Here is an 18,995-nt window from a genome sequence, read left to right on the forward strand (position 1 = left end):
ACTCGTAACTTGCAATTCCGTTTTCACAAGAGTACGCCAATGATGTGAGACCAATATCGACGCTTATTTCAAAATCTCGCGGTAGTATTTCATATTGCTCTATAATATAGTCGTGTATCGAGTTTAGAAACTCTTTCTTATCTATAATTTTCAATTTCATCGCGTAAGTACTCTTTCATCGCTAAATATATGGGCGTGATAAGTAATCGATAAATTCATCATCGATAACGCAGTCTCAGGGGGGGGGGTTGTTTAAAAACTTGAAACAAAATGAGCTTCGATAATAAAAACGAAAATGAAAGTAATAACGTTAAAATTAAAACTTTTCTCAATCACGAAAAATCCGATTTAATTGTCGGCAGCGAATTATTAATTAATTCTAAAGGACCTGAGCAATCGAATCAACTTACCAACGATATAAGCAACGATTCAACACCAAATCCAACCACCTCGGGTAAATTTCGAAGCCAAAACCTAACTAGACGATTGCGCAACGATCTAAAGTTTAAAAGGCAATTACGAAGGATCCATTTATTGGTCGATACGCCAATTAACTCAAAATTAAAGCAATTACAGCACGACCAGTTTTTATCGCGAAAGAAAAGGGCGAAGCCGTTAAAAATGAAAGCGGTGACGAATTCTGGCACGAACACCGAATTATTGATATTCGCCAATTTAAATCATACGGATAAAGATACCCTTATTGGCGAAAACGGCGGAATCGAGGCGTTCATCGAGCCGAACGTCAACCTGAAAGATATTGATATCGATATTAACGAGTATAATATCACCCAGCCGATCATCGAAACGAACCAAATTATCGAACCTATAACGGATTTCGACAATCAGCGCGATGAACATGACGGTTTCTCCAAAGTAGCGCTTGTAAATATTGCGAGCAAAATGAACGCCTTGTCAGCTACGTGTGATAAATTTGAACGGAGCATTGCCGGCACTTTAAATGCGTCGCGTGATAAAAATTCCGGGAAATATAAAATTTTAAAATGTTTAAAAAAGATCGCAAGATATAGCAAATATCCGTTGTTTTGGGGAGCTACGGGGATAGGAGTTTACCTAACTATAATAAACTGTCTACAATTTATGGGGAATCTCACGTGGATAGTTGCAGCTTTCGCTCATTTCTAAAGTATCAACTTTTCAAATTTTATGTAAACGCTCATAATAAAACTTTATAGCTCGATTTTATAAGTAAACAAAAAAATTACGTTTTATTCTAAAACATATACGCCGAATAAAAAGTAAAACGATTATATAAATCAAAATTGAATTATGTATGAAATCACACATATATTATTACTGTTATATAATATTGTTGAGACATTTATCGCTTATTTTTATTTTGGTTACAACTTCGATATAGTTCGATCGCGCGCCGATATCGGAACCTTTATTAGTAGTTTGCATCGCTCTACTTCCTTCGTTCACGTACGATTTTTGTTGATCGAATTTTGCCAGGGCAGTTTTTGGTCTCTCTCCGGTATACGCCGATAGCGGTGAGTGAGTATACGAGGACATATTTGTTAAGTTTTTAGTGGTTATAAATTGTAATCCGTAAGTTAAGTATATCGCCATAACTCGAATCTCGTCGGCGGTTTTCGGATCAAAACTATCTTTACTTAACACGTAACACCAAGTAAATTTTACATAGTTACTTAAAAACAACAAAACGTTGTACATAAAATAAGGAAGCTCGGAACAAAATATAACGCAACCGTTATACTCGGATTCTATACGATTAATTAATGTCGAGGTATCTTTAATCGAGTTTTTGGTTTTCGAAATATACGCCTCATAAATGCTGTCGCGTACGCAAACTATTGACGCGGTCGGAATGTTGATATCGAAATGATGGCTATGAAATCGAATCCAAATAAAATCGGAATTAGTATACAGTAAATCAATTTTAATTATAGGCGATATTCTGTTGATAATATCGACTCCAATTTCTTTTTGGAGATGTTTAACGTCCAACGATTGTTGAATTTTATCAGCTGAAATATACGCGACAATATCCACGCCAAACGCTCTCGGAGTGGGACCCATAAAATCACTTTCGCAAGCTAATAATTTGTCGATGATCGTCTTAGCCCCCGGCTTCGATATCAGCTTTAGCGCGTGACGCAAATTTAAATCGCGACACAATAGCATAAATTGGGCGATACCTTTCGCTTGCGGTTCGATAGTTTCATCGCTCGCGACTTCGATAATACGCGATGCGAGGTAGTTTATATCCTCGGCCAGACAGCGCTCGGTATTGGATCGACGTGAAAGCTCCATTATGGATGTATATATCCAAAGACTCTATTTCCACGAATTTAGGGTCGTCGGAAGTATTCAATATTTCACTATACTTGTCGTGAATGTCTATGCTAATGACGTATAGAATATACAGTTCTTTGCTTTCTGAATTAATTATAAATGGAGATACGACGATATTATTAGTCGCGTATGATTGATTCGACATCTTCACGTCTAATGCGTTCAAACGAAAGGGTGACAGGGGTTTTATATTACCAAATTATGGCAAAATATACATAACTAAAGAAAAAAAATAAAAAAATATAACCGTAACGCTCGCGCCAAAATCAAACATTAACAATACAACGAACCGATCAATCATCTGTAAACAAATACTCTTCGATATCGTTATCGCCCGCAATTTCCAGCGGTACATTAAGCATTTTATTATTACTAGAGTGTTTCCTTACGTTAAGTTTAAACGCGCTATTGCTACTATGATCGTATTCTCTCGGATATTCCGCCGACACCAAATCTATAAATTCTTCCGTACACGCGTTTAACTGAGTGTGTTTCAATTGATCAAAGGTCGTCGTTGATAGCGTTAGCTCTTTGTCCTGTAATCGCTCACGATTTTCGTCCTCGAAACGTTCACTCGCAATATCATCGTCGAGGAGGTGCAGATTATTAGTCGAAACTACATCATTTTCTTCAAACTCGACATTGATATTTGATGTTTTATCTTGGGCTTCAGTTTCAATATCAAGAGTTAAATCTGGGTTCCCTAAATGAGTTGGTCTATCCGCATCGTCGCGTTCGTGGACGCGCGTTGATTTATCGTCCTCAATTTCGTAGACGGGGATATCATAAAATTCCACGTCAGAATCCTGATCCTCCTCTTTTTCCTCTTCTATTTCTTCTTCTTCTTCTTCTTCAAAATCGATAGAGCCTCCGTTGATTCGACGATGCTGTTGTATAATAGCATCTCGATTTTGAGTTCGAATGGCTCGTTGCTCTTCGGAACGTGCCGCTCTCGACGACTGTAAATTTATTTTTGGTGATAACAACGTTTTAACCGATACTTTATTATTAGGTGGGGATGATGACGATGGAAATAGTCCATTTCCGTCAGCCACCAGTATGGACGTCGGCAATGGTGGTTTTTGCCCATTAGATTTTCCAAAGTCTGTATATTTCTTAGGTGGATTCGGTACCATTAACGGCTCGCTCACCGAAGCAACGTTAATTTTACTATACTCTCGGATAACGTTGTTATTAACGCCACCAACAAGTCGCTGTTTGAACGCCGCGATCGACGTGCCTAAAACGCTAACTGCTAAATTTTTCATAACAATAACGTATAAATTGGGTTTAAATTTAGATTCGGTGTTTTGCAAGTAGGCTAACTCGTCTTCTTCCAATCTCACGGATATATTATTCGGATCGATATAATTTTTCATTTTGGGCATTTTTTCCGTCAAGAATTCTAAGGCCGCTTTAGTCGCTAGCTTCGACATGATCACCGGCAACTCTCTAATAGATAACGAATTATACCTATTTACTAAATCTCGCAAAGTTTGTAAGTCCGCATTTTCGATATCGATATTGTTTAATATTTTAGACTGTTTGCAACTTTGATATAGAGCCGCTCGAGTAAACGCGTCGTCCGAATTCATTATGTACGATAAATTCAGATGGCGATATATCCTTTGTACCGTAGTATTCTTTATAAGTATAGTGTTTTTACTATATACACTATTTTATTATAAGTTCGACAAAAACATTGGAAAACGAAACGACGAATTAGCCGAAAAATTAAGAGTCGGGCCTTTAGCTACGCTATTAAATGGCTCTGGAATTAATAACATACCGGGTTTAAATATCATATCTACAAATCCAGAAGTCGCTAAAGCGAATAATTGCGGCAAAGGTCCCGTTTACATTGGTCAAGATGGATCCAACAACGATTGCGTTCAAATTTGCGCGAATGATTCGGCGTCGGTTTTAAAAGTCAAGGAGGACGAAACTTACGTATACCGTACGACATTATTGAAACCTGGCGCTCATTGTATTACGGGTCCACGACCAGAATGCGATATGCAAACTACATACGCTATGATGACTATAAATTCGATAATCTGTCGCTCTAAATTTCCAAACATTATTGGTGGTAAATTAGGAACGACCGTAGTAGCGTGCAATAATAAATTAATAAACGATCCTCAAAATTATCTATGGGACTACAAACTAAATCGGAAATTTGACCCGTGGACTTCGATAATTACCGATGAAAATGAAATTTTGAACGATGGATCGTACCGGTTCCGATGTAAATTCAACGGACAAGATATACGGGGCAATCGATACGTCGAACATCCATTTAATCGCTTTCATCCATTATCAAATTATTGCGCAGACCTAGTGTACGGAGCTCACCCTGACGTCAAAACAGTATTTAAAGATGGCGACTCTTTCGAGTGCCATTGCGGAAATCCGGAAGATACTAGAGTTTGGAATATCTATCCTAATGATAAAACAAGTCAGTGTTCCAACGTTGTCCAATCTGTTAAAACTGACGTACGAAATAGAAAAATAATAACTGTACCGTATAAATGTTTTACTTTGTATTCCACGTTGGAAGACGTAGGCAATCATTTGCCGTGCCCCAACGATCAGTTTACTCGAGAAGGTAGTCAAATGTCATCGGTGTCTATAAAATTTACTAGTAACGAAAACGCTTTAATAGAACACCCAATGTACAAAGATTTCGATTCCGACGACAAAGGCGCGTACGTACATTTAGGTAGATTGATAGCTTAATATAGAACATTCGACCGTATTTTTTTTTCTTAGCTAATATTTATCAAATTCGATATTTGAATCGCTAGGTACGTTTATACATAAATTATCACCCGATACGGCTTGAAATTGAATTCTAGAATCTTGTATAGTTTTACATTTTTTTACCGAATATAATTTAGAATCTTCTTCGTCGCTACTGCTAAAGCTCAATACTCGACAAACTCGCTTCTTTACGGGTGTCGATCTCGGCGCAACTTCTCCATCACCATCATCCTGCGATGGGGAGGGGGGGGGAGGAGGGGGGAAAAGTAGTGATAATTTTGTTAATTTATATACACACTCGATTGTTAAATTTGGTTTTATTTTGTATACGTACCAATGTTTCTTTTAACGTCGCGATTCGACTCTCAGCAAGTGCCGGACACTGAGGTACAATGTAATTTTTCTGACGATTCTTTTTTAATTTTAAGTTTATACTAGGTATATACGTCCCGATGTACTGTTTGAAATTGTCGATAGCTTCGTTCAACGTAATTGATTTCGCCCACGCAGTTATTACGCCCTTCGTGAAGGTATCATCTTGTCTTCGCATCGCGTATAAATAATGACGAGTCGCTAAGGCGGTATCCGGCCGCGGTATAGTGTCTTCGGTCATTTCGCCCGTAGTAACGTACTCTACGTACAGCTGAATCATCTTCTCTATGGACGCTAAATCGAAAGAGCCGGATGAATCCGCGGACGCGCGTTTAATAGTTCCACCCGAGCGAATTCCCAGTGTTAAAAAACACGCGGCAATTTCATTAACATCGGTCAACGCATTTATAAATTTTATATCATTCGGTACGGCGTTAAACATTCCATTAATTAAAGTTTCAGTAAACATTGAAACTGTGAAATCCGTTCCGCATAATGCTACTAAGGTTCTGAAACTTAATGGGTTGTACATTAGTCGTTGCGCGGACCCATCGAATCCTATAGCGGTGATGGTCTTACCGATACTTAACCACATACACGAATCTGTCAATTCAACATCTAAGGGATATACGAAATTGTAATCGTGCACGATGGTAGATTTGGCGGCATTTAAGTCCTTGGAACTTTGGTCCAAAAAGTCGCTTACAAAATCGAACTGCTCCTGGTTTTTAATATTTGGTAAGTGGCCATAGCAAATCGATAGCATGTCGGTATCGCCGGTAATAAAAACGTTCAATTCGCGTGAAGTATTTCGGTTTTTATACATTTGTAACTCCGCTTCCCCGTAATCCAACTCCACCATCGTGCAATTATTTTCGGTACAAAACATTTTAAACGTACTCCGTATCAATCCAGCGTCAAATTTAAATTCCGGTCGATCGGTAACTTTGTTCGCGACTCTGGTTCCATCCATATAAACTAAGACTTTTTCGGCACGTCGACCCAAATACAATTCGATCGTGGAAATCATATTTCGCATGTAGTCGTACGATGTACTGGCGATAGCTTCTTCGGCGTTATGCTTGGTCAGATTTTCGTCAATCATTCCTTTATATCTCATCAACTCGCCATCAACATAAACGTTATAATTCTTAGGCTTGTTTTTGTAGAGTCCTCGTTTGAAATATGCCAAAACGGTCGATCCATTTTTTATCCCCATCATATATCGGCGGTCGCAGCGAACTTTTTTTTTGTAATTTCTATCTAAAATATAGTATAGTTAGTTTATACTATTATACCAAATAACTGCAAACTATTCAACAAGGCGACAATGTCACTGTTTAGTTGCACGAACCAAGTGAAAAATCCACCAAAAGAGATAAAATGTATTTTTAAACAAGTAAGCGCGTGTCGAGACCCCGTATTCGATTTACTATGTAATGGGCACGCTCGATTGTTTGGGCTTATATATAAGCCAGCCAATTTTATAGACGGAGATAATAATGCCTGGAATAAAATCGTAACTTACGTCTTGTCCGATTCGAATCTAAATATTCCGTTGTTCTTGGATTCAAGCGGGAAAGTTTTAATGAGCGAGGTTCATTCTTTCGCTGTTAATGTCGCTAGCTCAAATCCAGGCATCAATTTTGGAGAACTTAAAAACGCAATCGCATGTGGCGTTGGTTTAGAAGTATACGATAGCCACTGTAGGGTCGGTAGTTGGTTAGACGAGCCCACGACGTACGTTATAGTGGAAGACGAAAACAAAAAGATTAAGTATTATAACTCGTTACCTAAACTTCATAAAATATTGTTTTATTACGCTACGCCGGGTTTGATTGATAACGATATCGATGAAATTCATACGGTCAACATTGCTAACGTTTCATTGTCATCTCATTCATCCAATCGTTCGTACCACTTTACTATGACTAAAAAATCAACGATGCTTAAATTGGATATAACTAAACCGAATAGCGTCGCTACAGCCATAGTGTTAAACGCAATTATAGAACCATCAAGCGAACAACAAGATCGCGTCTATAGACCAATTTATAACAACCAAATGTGTTTTTAATTATTCGGTAAATGGATGGTTACGAGATGTCATCACGAGTGCTGAAATCTGCGTATTTTTTTATAAGTTATTAAGTCAGAAAATATTGGTCTAATAAAGTTTTTTTTTGGTCCTATATAGGAAAACGGATATTCGAGAAAATCCTCCCGTAAAATTGAATCGTGAAGGAAACAGCAAAGTTTTATAGTAAGCTTCAAACGCGTCGTAACACCGTAACCAACAGCTCGATGTGTTATTTTTATTTAACTAGCATTTATTCGTATAATATTAACCAGAATTTTTTAAACTAATCGTGATTACTTTGTAAATATTAAAAAAAAAACCATCAAATCGAAAATACCATGGCGAGAATATATTGTCAAACTTTTAAACCGCCTCTAGGCGAATTACGATTGCATACGTATGCCGATCATAAATCTAACACGATACTGTACGAAGCCCTACCATTCGCTCAAATATTACAATATCGCGACTCAACTTCAGCGATAATCCAAACCATTCCGAGACATTGGATTAGAACAGCGGCAAACTTGAACGTATCAGAACGAGTCAAAAACCGAACAATTAATCCAGCAACAATATTTACTCACGAAAGTGGTATACAGCTATTAATAGATTCGTCGGAAATAAAATATAAGCGATCATTTTCAATTTACGTTCACGATTACATCTTTACTCCAATACGAGAAAAGACAAACTCGGTAAATAATGAAATTCTATTCCAACGCCAAAAGACAGTATGCGACTATTCAAAAGCATTTATGGTGTTTCAAAATAAACAGCGAAAAACGAAACAGCTACTTCTCGAGTTGGAACGGAAAATGCAAAGTTTAACAATTAGATTGCAAAACCTAAACGATTTAAACTTGAAACTAATCAGCTCCAACGACCGATTAAACGACGCTATCGATCATTATACTGTAATATAGCGGGTGTAGTTATATAAAATATATATATATATATATATATATATATATATATATATATATATATATATATATTTATGTACACGATAAATAAAATAAAATAAAATAAAATACATTTTTGAAATATTTTTCTTTAATATATCGATACAAAATAAGCATTACACTGCAATATTGTTTTGGGGAGAGGGGGGGGGGGTGCGATACGAGTTTATTCTTATTATTTTTTGTATCTTCGCTTTGTTTTTTTTTGTAGGGGCGAGGGCTATTTTGTTAACCACTTGTTCGCGTACGTTATTACACTATCGAGATGCATTTTATCTCGATCGTGTTTTATAAGTAAGTTGAAATTTAACAAACAGATCGTTTCAACCATACTAATATGCCATCTTGTCTCTTTGAGGTACGCTTTAAAGATGGCGCTTTCGAAGAATTTGTGCTTCGAAACGTCGACGCCATTGTTAATACTGTATAAAAGTATCAGCAGTTCGTAATTTTTAAATTTTCGATCATATTTAATCCGTTTCGAGCATTCGACGTCGCTAAATCCACATTTATTCACAACTTTCCGAAAATTAATCCAAGCGTTAAAATCCAGCTTTTCGAATTTCGTATGAAATAGTATCGGGGTTCTGAAAAGCCATTTCTGCATTTCGTCGAAAGCCGATGAAAAGTTATCGCATATTCTCGTCGCGGATACCAACAAATCTACTAAACATTCGATAGAAGCGCCGTACGTCATATATTTAGCCCAATGTTCGGGATGGTGATCATTGAGCTCGTAGTGCGTTTCGACCGCCGCGGTCCAAGCTCGATCCATCGAATTATACGGACTCAATATAGTCGGAGTGGAAATTATCGGTAAAAACATATCTAAACATTGCGACCCGATGGGATAAGAAGTCATTTCTAACACGCGGTGATGGTTCACGAACGATATACGGAATCATTTATGTTTCTACACTCGCGAAGGTCGGATCTTTTATACTCCTAAATATCACCCAATACGAACTCCCACTACCGCAAAAAATGGATATACAGTACCGCTTAGAACAAAGTTCACTCTAGGAGCAACAAACACAAGGAGAACGCAGCCAGCCTTTAAACACGCTAACGAAGGGTTGTGTACGAATTTCATTGGACGAGCGTCACGAGCCTTTACGCTGAACGTTTTACGGGCGGGGGGGGGGGGAAGACAATTTCCGAATTTTCCCCATCCGACGGCAGCAGGCGCTTAAGCGTTTAGCCAATGAAAAATGTAAGCAAGAAAATCCACGACTTTTGACGGGTTGCGTTCTCCTTGTGTGGGGTGTTGTGTTTGTTGCTCCTAGGTTCACTAAGCGAGCGCTCGCTTAAAGCCAAGCGGGGGCCTGGCAGCAGCCCTAGCTCATGTCTCCCCCCCCCCCCCCCCATAAGCGCCGCTTTAAGCGAGCGCTCGTTTAGTGAACTTTGTTCTAGGCGGTACTGTAACTAAACCGAATAGCGTCGCTACAGCCACTATATAGTGTTAAACGCCATTATAGAACCATCGAGTGAACAACAAGATCGCGTCTACAGACCAATTTATAACAACCAAATGTGTTTTTAATTACTCCTCTTATTAATTATTCGGTAAATATAAAAAATACGCAGATTTCAGCACTCGTGATGACATCTCGAAACCATCAAAGTTATTAAGTATGAACATTTTAGTCTAATAAGGTTTTTTTTGTCCTATATAGGAAAACGGATATTCGAGAAAATCCTTTCGTAAAATTGAATCGTGAAAGAAACAGCAAAGTTTTATAGTAAGCTTCAAACGCGTCGTAACACCGTAACCAACATCTCGATGTGTTATTTTTTATTATATTTATTTTTATTCAACTATCATTTATTCGTATAATATTAACCAGAATCTTGGAAACTACTCGTGTATACTTTGTAAATTGTAAAAAAAAAAACATCAAATCGAAAATACCATGGCGAAAATATATTGTCAAACTTTTAAACCGCCTCTAGGCGAATTACGATTGCATACGTATGCCGATCATAAATCTAACACGATACTGTACGAAGCCCTACCATTCGCTCAAATATTACAATATCGCGACTCAACTTCAGCGATAATCCAAACCATTCCGAGACATTGGATTAGAACAGCGGCAAACTTGAACGTATCAGAACGAGTCAAAAACCGAACAATTAATCCAGCAACAATATTTACTCACGAAAGTGGTATACAGCTATTAATAGATTCGTCGGAAATAAAATATAAGCGATCATTTTCAATTTACGTTCACGATTACATCTTTACTCCAATACGAGAAAAGATAAACTCGGTAAATAATGAAATTCTATTCCAACGCCAAAAGACAGTATGCGACTATTCAAAAGCATTTATGGTGTTTCAAAATAAACAGCGAAAAACGAAACAGCTACTTCTCGAGTTGGAACGGAAAATGCAAAGTTTAACAATTAGATTGCAAAACCTAAACGATTTAAACTTGAAACTAATCAGCTCCAACGACCGATTAAACGACGCTATCGATCATTATACTGTAATATAGCGGGTGTAGTTATATAATATATATATACATATATATATATATATATATATATATTTATGTACACGATAAATAAAATAAAATAAAATAAAATACATTTTTGAAATATTTTTCTTTAATATATCGAAACAAAATAAGTAATACACTGCAAAAATTTTTTTTTGGGGGGGGGGGTACAATACGAGCTCATTCTTATTATTTTTGTATCTTTGCTTTGTTTTTTTTGTAGGATCGAGGGCTATTTCGTTAACCACTTGTTCGCATACGTTATTAATCTATCGAGATGCATTTTATCTCGATCGTGTTTTATTAGCATGTTGAAATTTAACAAACAAATCGTTTCAACCATACTAATATGCCATCTTGTTTCTTTGAGGTACGCTTTAAAGATGTCGCTTTCGAAGAATTTGTGCTTCGAAACGTCGACGCCATCATTCATACTGTATAAAAGCATCAGCAGTTCGTAATTTTTAAATTATCGATCATATTTAATCCGGTTCGGGCATTCGGAGTCGCTAAATCCACATTTATTCACAACTTTCCGAAAATTAATGGAAGCGTTAAAATCCAGCCTTTCGAATTTCGAATGAAACAGTATCAAGGTTCTGAAAAGCCATTTCTGCATTTCGTCGGTATTAGAAGCGCCACATTTTAGATCTAACCGATTAAATCATTGTAATAGCCACACTGTGGGGAAAAACATATCGGAGCTTCATTTCGAGAGTTAGATTTTTTCTCGCCCTCGGGGGGGGGGGGGATGTAGTCTCTCTCTCGGTCTACGCGCGCGGGAAAATACGAAATTCCCAAAAACGCACTAGGTTATTTTAAAACTTAATTAAATTCAAGATCTGTTTTGATAATACCAAAAAAATAAATTTTGTTTATTTAAAACATTAATTTTTACGTGTTTCCAGTGGAAGATATGTTTCTGCCGGAAGTCTTATTGGTGAATTCATAAATTATTCTCAATAAGGTTTTTATTACAAGATTACTTATGAATTAATTAGATAATTATTTAATTAATTAATAGTAAAATATAACTGAACTTGGACAAAGGAAGTTTAAATTTTGTCATAATTTTAAATTCTTTTTATACATTTTCTGGTCGTAATTTTGACTTCATACAGTGTCTATTATTTATTTATTTTTAAAGTTTCTATTGAGTCATTGATGAGAAAATCGTTCAAAATTGATTTATTTTCATCCGCGTTCAATTTCTCCATTTTAATGGCGTGCTTGTTCCTCTGCGTATCATAAAGTCTCTCTCGGATTTCCACGAGGATGTCCCTCATAAAGAGTGGCTCTACGTTCTTGCTCAACAGATACAGCAAGAACCAGTCTCCAGCTTGCAAGTACTTGCTGACTGCTTGCAAACAATCGTCGTCCGCCAGCGAGCACTGGGCTTTGAGGCAGTAGGTGCGCATGGCGGGACTGACCAACGTGGCGAGGCGGTACGCCAATGCTAGCGCGCTTATTGTCGCTAAAATGATGAACCAAAAGCAGGCGAAGATGAAAACCTTTTCGTTGATAATGTTCAGGGGCAAAATGCAAAACGAATCCACAGGCTCGATGTCCCCACTGGGACCAGAGATGTAGAACTGGCATTTGGTCATTCTAGGGAACACTTTAATCATCGGGTCCGTTCTGTGGGGCGAATCTCCTGCCAACGCGAATTTGATTACTTTGGTACCGAATTCCCTAAATTCTCCACCCAAGAAGGCATCCACCAAGTAAATCTGCACTATGACGTTTACGAAATTGGCAATTTCGCAAATGATGTATTTGGCAATGAAAAATCGATGTAGCTCGCCATGATGCGTCAAATAGTCGACAATAATCTTCTTCTTTGGGGTTGTGTCGTCTCCTCCGAGGCCACTGAAGGACAGTCCCTCGGACAGAAATTTAATTCTCCCGCCTTCCCAAACCTTCCACAAATACCTGAAATCAAATCATATCGTTTTTTTTATTTTGCTGTAGCCAAGCCCGATTCATTCCCCTTCAATTTTATTTAGTTCAATTAAATTTAGATAATTAAACTACTAATTTACCTCCTTCATTATATTGGCTCGATCTAGTTCAATTCGTCGTAAGTCTATTCGTTTTAGCTCAAGTTATCTCGGATCAAATTAAACCTAATTCGGTTTAATTTAATACCTACCTTTCGCGCATTTTCATCAATCAAAGAAATCATACACGATTTTACCAAAAACACGGTAAGAGTCTACACGTAAGAGATTAGATATAGATTTCTGATTCTACTTAATTCTAACAATTCACCTTGGCAAGTAGAACATCCCTGATTGGATGAACAGTATGACCCACACCCATTGGTAGTACGAATGGTGTTTCAAAGGGTCTTTCTTCGACGCTTTGTCAATTCCGGGGTAGACTACGCCATCCACTCCGACCTCCTTATCGAAAGCGCGCACCAGACTGTAGGTGGAATGTGTCCAACAGAAAGCGTCGATGACTTTTTCGGCATTTTTCTTATGGACCACGCAGTCGATGGGATCACCAAAGTATTGGGTCGCCGTCACCAACAACGCCGAAACGAGCAGAAAGAAAGCCGTCACTCGATAATGTAGCCGAAAGATGGAGTTGTCGATGACATACGTTGGTATTTTCAAGGCGGACTTTAACGTGCCCTGAAAGGCCGGAATCATCATCATCTTGATACTTCAAATTCTTTACTCAACAAGTATATTGGTTGTTGACTGAAGGTTATAGTTCCAAAGGTGGATACCAAGCGTATAAATGCGGCTTGTGTGTGTGTGTGTGTTTTGTTTTTGGAGACGGGGGAGGGTGGTTTAGCTTTTCGGGAAATATTACTGCGTGATGGAAATTCGTTACGACGGTGGCGTAAATAGAGGTTTTCCGTAAGTGACAAATTAAATGGCTCGCTTTCAAACCTAAATTGAAAAATAGAGAGGATTGCGTTTAAGGAGCGGAGTTTCAGTTTATGCGTAAAATAAAAATCTTACCAGCTATACTTGATAGAGTTTTGTCGCAATCACCGACCCTTCTTCCACAGTACCACCGAAACGAGCTATGTACTGAAAACCTTGCCGCCGAAAACCCGCCCCAACGAAACAACCAAAGCGCCGAAAAACCCACCAGCGCTATTTTTCCGGGAATTACGAGTTTCAAAGAATTTTTGCTAGCTTCTTTTCGAGAGAGAAACAATTTCCTAGCTCCCGGGATACTCGGTGGTCTACTCTCCGTGGGGGAAAACAATTTAAAAAAAAACGAATTAGGCTTAATTTTCAATAAATTATATGTTTGAAACGATTTTAATATACGTTCGTTCAGTTTTTTAAAAGGTTCGTTACGAGAGAGCGAGAGAGAGAGATCTTCGCTTTCGGGGGGGGGGTACTTAGCGTATACCGTAGTTTGAAGTAAATTTAAGTTAAGCCACGCTTTGGAATATTTGCCAAGCAGTTCAATTTAGAATTTGACTATATTGACACAGATATAAAATCAATAAATATTTTTATGTATTATGTATAATGTATTATTCAGTTTATGATGTAAAATATATTATATCATATATTACAGATTGTTTTCATTTCATTAAATGGATGGCGGAGGGGAGGGCTTGGGGAGACTTTAGAAAAAGAAATGAAAATCTTATTATTTGAATCTGAAGACTTTTAAAGTATGTAGAGTGGAGTGGACGACAACCATATTGTTTAACATACGCCACTGGTATTTTTTTAAATGTTATTAACTCGTTGTTAATAACGACGACGACGGTTGTTCTTTTCAAACGAAATTGAATTATGTGTCACAAGCTTAATCGTTAAAGGGATTGGGGGAGGGATGAGGCCGGTTTCTGGCGCAAATCTTGGTTCGGCTGTGTAATTTCTATAGATGGTTGTAATAATGTAGAATTTGCTTTCATATTTTTATGAATTTCACTTAAAACGGATAACACTTTCCTTTCATCCGGCTTTGATTCGTCTTTACCGTTTTCGACATTGTTCGCGTTATTCAATAACGCCTTGACGACTTCTGGAAAACGAGAATAGAATTTGAGAATTGAGACATTAAAGAGGTTTAAATTCTCTTTAACTGCCGTAGCGTTACCGCCCAAATTCAGCAATACGGCGTGCGCTATTTGCTCTAGCACTTCGTCTTTGGTCATTCGTTCAAATTTCAATTCTTCTTCGGTATATATTGGTGGAGATTTTGCGCTTTCATCGTCATATAACACTCGTTTTATTAGAGACGAAGCGCGTACGTATGTGTTTTGAGTCGAAACGGCCAATAGCGTAGTTAAAATCGAGTGCGTATCCGACTGCCAATCTAAAACGTTTCGTACGTAGGTATCGGACTTTTTCAACGACGCGTCTATCATTTCGATGCAATTATACGTTTGAGCAAAATCAACAACGGTGAATGTTGGCCTGCTGGGTCGATTCGCGTACTCCTGGGTTCTATCGACATTTCCAGTAACTATATTATGAAACGCTTGCAATCCCGACATGACAAATCCGAAAGAAATATTTCTTACGCACTCTTTTATTTCGACGTTGCGTTTTATCGCGGCATAATGCGATACGCATAAAGAGCATGGCAATATGGAATCGATATTATAAACCAATGATGGGAAATCTAAAAGATCGTCAGTCTTACGGTTTACAAGCGCGTGTGTTAATAAAATCGAAGACGAATGCATGAATGACCAGTACAATGGACCCCAAGTCCCCGGATCGTAAGCGTTTAGTCTCACGTACATCGGGTTTACTTTTAAATCGTATACGTCACAAAGAAATTTAACAAATCGTTTAAATAGCGTGTTATATTTTGGTTTGCCATCACGTATCGATTCGGTTAAAGCGCAAAATTCGTCGAGTATAGGCTGAAACCGCTCAACAACCATTTTTATATCGATGAGCTTAAACTGCGCCATAGAAACATTGACCACGTCGATTAACGGCGAAACATCGAATAATGACGGTTTTGACGCGCTCTCGCGATCTGTAAGTTTCGGTGAAGCCATATGTTAATTATATATACGTATTACCGTTTAAACTTTCCGTTTCCTACAACGGAGGCTTTTTTTTTCAACGCGTTATAATATTCAGAATTACTATATAAATACCGTACAGTGGAATATCATTTATTCGTAACGACGGAACGTTTTGAACCAAGAGCAACCGATCCAATCACGTCTTAAAATTGCCGTTTTCGTTTTTAATATAATATTTACGTCGCGCCAATTTTTTATTTTAGTTTTTTTTTAAATCCAATCATCGCGATGGATCAGAGTTTACCGCAGAATCAAACCCAAATGATACAAGCGGCGACGCCAATGCCCATAATGCCGAATATTCAACAATTCCAGCAACAACCCTCGAACGCGACGCATCAACCAGATCAAACGATGCAGCAACAACCTAATCAGAAAATGCAGCCGCAACAAGTCATGTCGCAAGCTAACTTGATAAACAGCGCTTTTCTAACAAATTTCATGCAGAATAGCGGTATGAGCTTTGGAAACTCGCCGAGTAACAGGAGGCAATGCGTAAACCTGGTCGATATAAAATCGAAAGACGAGTGTATTGGCGATTTGATAAGTCAATCTATGAGAGACGATTTTGATGTTCTCGCTTCTATGAATTTGATTGATGACGAAGATTACCTATATACGTTATATATGAAGAGTCCGTGCTTCATGAATCCGGCGTATACGCTCAACTTGCTGTGCTCGATGTATCGTCAAAAATACGCGGAATTGTACGCCAAATACCCAAGTCTCGAGGTGTATACGGTATTCTGTTTGGCCGTCCAGGTGTTTTATTCCGAAGGCGAGTTGAAACGTATTTTCAATTCGTCAACTTTGAATTTACCTAAAGCTGGCAATAAGATTAATTTCAACGTACTGAGACGTCAACGTAAGGAACGATTGGCGGCGAGTGATCCGTCCGAAAAAGCCAAACAAGGGAAAATTACAACCGTTCATCCGTTATTGAAGCTGACATTTTATCGAGAACACGAAGGTTTATTCAAAGTGGGAAAACTTACCAAATATTGCGTACCTTCCGAGTTTGCGTTGATGTTTTGTAACGTTTCTGCCGGTACCGTGAGTAAATATGTAAAGCAAAATGAAAAAATGGACTATACCGGCGTAAAAGGCGTATTTACTCGGCCAGTTACCGTAATTCTAAGATCAAGAATAAATAAGGATTTCGTGTTTACAAATATAGAGCATTTGGATGATGTTGGAAAACTGCTCTCGTTAATGACGGGATATCGTACCGAGATCGATACTTTTGGATTGGGTATCAAGCTACAAATGACTTTGGAAAATCTATCTTCTAAAGTTATATCAAAAATTGATCAAAAAACCAAATTTGACTCGGGATTCAACATGGCCGTCATAAGTAGTTTTGGTTGCGTCGGGACCGATTCCAACACTTTAAATATTCGCAGCTATATCGATAAAGTTTATTGTTTGGATGCCGAAATTGCCGATATACCTGACGATTCGATTATCAAAATGGACGTTATTAACCAGGATCAAAGCGGCGCGTTGAACCAACAACTCGACGATTACGAAAAATTAATTGAAGAAGAAAAAGCTGCGGTTTTTACAATAACGGGATCTCCAATCGAAATTTCTAATTCCTCGGAAGCCCCAAACACCGATTGAAAGACACGCTATATACCAGTCATTAAGTAACAATTTGCTATACGACAGCTATCTAGAATATCCAAAAATAATCCAGATTCAACGCCATTTATTGCACAACCAATAATTAGTTATACTTTAGAATTGTGCTTTTTTTTGTTCCCTTCTTTTTATTATAATTTTTTGCGTATCTCGAAGGTTGTCTTTCTTTTATTATAATAAAAATATCCAATATAGTACGCTGATATCTTTTGTGTTTTTCTTTACTTTACTATTTATTTTATTGTGGAAATGAAATATTTCCGAGGCTAAAACAAATAAAAAAAACGGCGGTATCGATGCTACTCGCTTTATTCTTTGTTTTGGTAACGCTTATTTTAATTTTAACCAAATTAAAAGATGCTACGAGCGAAAAAGTCGATTCCGGCAGTAAAAAAAACGACAAATTACGCCGCGGCGCCAGGGTTTAAAACTTTCCTACGAGAATTAAAAGGCTTGTCGGGTTTAAATAAAGCTACGGTAACGGAAGCTAGAAACCTTTTGAAGGGCGTAAATATTGGAATTAAGTCCGTCGAAGACGCGATTAAAAGTTTGCCAGTTACGAAATCTAAACATGGCTTTCTGCGTGTGGGAGACGAGACTGTTGGCCGAATTAATAAAGTATTACGCGAAGGTGATTTGCGGGCTATTGTCAAAATATCGAAACAAAAAATTCCAGTCACTTCGGCCGATGATATGGCGTTTAAACGAATAGTGGCCGATACGCCAGAAAAGGCGTTTAAAGACGTGACTGATCTGGCCGCGGCGTATAAAAGGGCCAGACCGTATTTAGATACGACGGTTGAAAATATGGATAGATTATCCAAAACGGGGAAAGCGGATGTGAAGAAAATCGAAAACACCTTATTGAACCATTTTAAAACCGGAACGACTATCGGTCTAACTTTGGGTGTCGTATACGTGGCTGTGGATTGGTTAAGTAAAGCTACCGAAGAAAGAAAAGGGTGCTTTATGCTAACAACGATTAACAATAAAACAACGTCGTGTAAGGTTCAAACCTATTCGTGTATTGGTAGCGGCGGTACAATGTGTCCGACCGGGTTACCGTATTATAACGTCACTCTTACGCTAATGAAAGTCGCGACTCTTCCCGATTCGGATCAGCGTAAAATTGTCGTTGCTAAAGCAGCCGGAGTTATTGTAAGCGAATTAAATTCAAAATTAGCTGCCGTCATCGACAATAAATACGAAGACGTCGCTAAAGTTATAAACGCGATGACTGACCAGCCAGCGTTGGATGTTTGCGGTTTAACGCACCCGGATATTGAAAACGGCGTGGTACC

At 38.0% G+C, this 18,995-nt stretch overlaps 2 protein-coding genes across 2 annotated transcripts; one reads left to right on the plus strand and one right to left on the minus strand.

Annotated features, from left to right (window-relative positions):
* Nucleotides 1-3,774: 3,774 nt before the first annotated feature.
* On the plus strand, nt 3,775-5,079 carry LOC149940910 (uncharacterized). The gene is made up of 2 exons (XM_090179388.1): nt 3,775-3,834; nt 4,030-5,079. The coding sequence occupies exons 1-2, from the start codon at nt 3,775-3,777 to the stop codon at nt 5,077-5,079; spliced, it is 1,110 nt and encodes a 369-aa protein (XP_090035514.1).
* Nucleotides 5,080-12,151: 7,072 nt separating this feature from the next.
* Nucleotides 12,152-13,687, minus strand: LOC149940911 (innexin inx2-like). Its single transcript, XM_090179389.1, has 2 exons — nt 13,296-13,687; nt 12,152-12,956 (listed from the first exon to the last, which is right to left on the minus strand). Exons 1-2 carry the CDS (start codon nt 13,685-13,687, stop codon nt 12,152-12,154), a joined length of 1,197 nt encoding a protein of 398 aa, XP_090035515.1.
* Between the last annotated feature and the right edge of the window lie 5,308 nt (nt 13,688-18,995).

This window comes from Leiobunum rupestre, chromosome 6, assembly GCF_980474605.1.
Source record: "Leiobunum rupestre chromosome 6, qqLeiRupe1.1.hap1, whole genome shotgun sequence".
Taxonomy (NCBI): domain Eukaryota; kingdom Metazoa; phylum Arthropoda; class Arachnida; order Opiliones; family Sclerosomatidae; genus Leiobunum; species Leiobunum rupestre.

Excerpts from the sequence above, each read along its gene's own strand:
- LOC149940911 (XM_090179389.1), bottom strand. The coding sequence starts at position 13,687 with ATGATGATGATTCCGGCCTTTCAGGGCACGTTAAAGTCCGCCTTGAAA. Across the intron at positions 12,957-13,295 it reads GGGATGTTCTACTTGCCAAG|GTATTTGTGGAAGGTTTGGG; the intron begins GTGAATTGTTAG and ends ATTTGATTTCAG.
- LOC149940910 (XM_090179388.1), top strand. The coding sequence starts at position 3,775 with ATGATCACCGGCAACTCTCTAATAGATAACGAATTATACCTATTTACT. Across the intron at positions 3,835-4,029 it reads TATTTACTAAATCTCGCAAA|TTCGACAAAAACATTGGAAA; the intron begins GTTTGTAAGTCC and ends TTTTATTATAAG.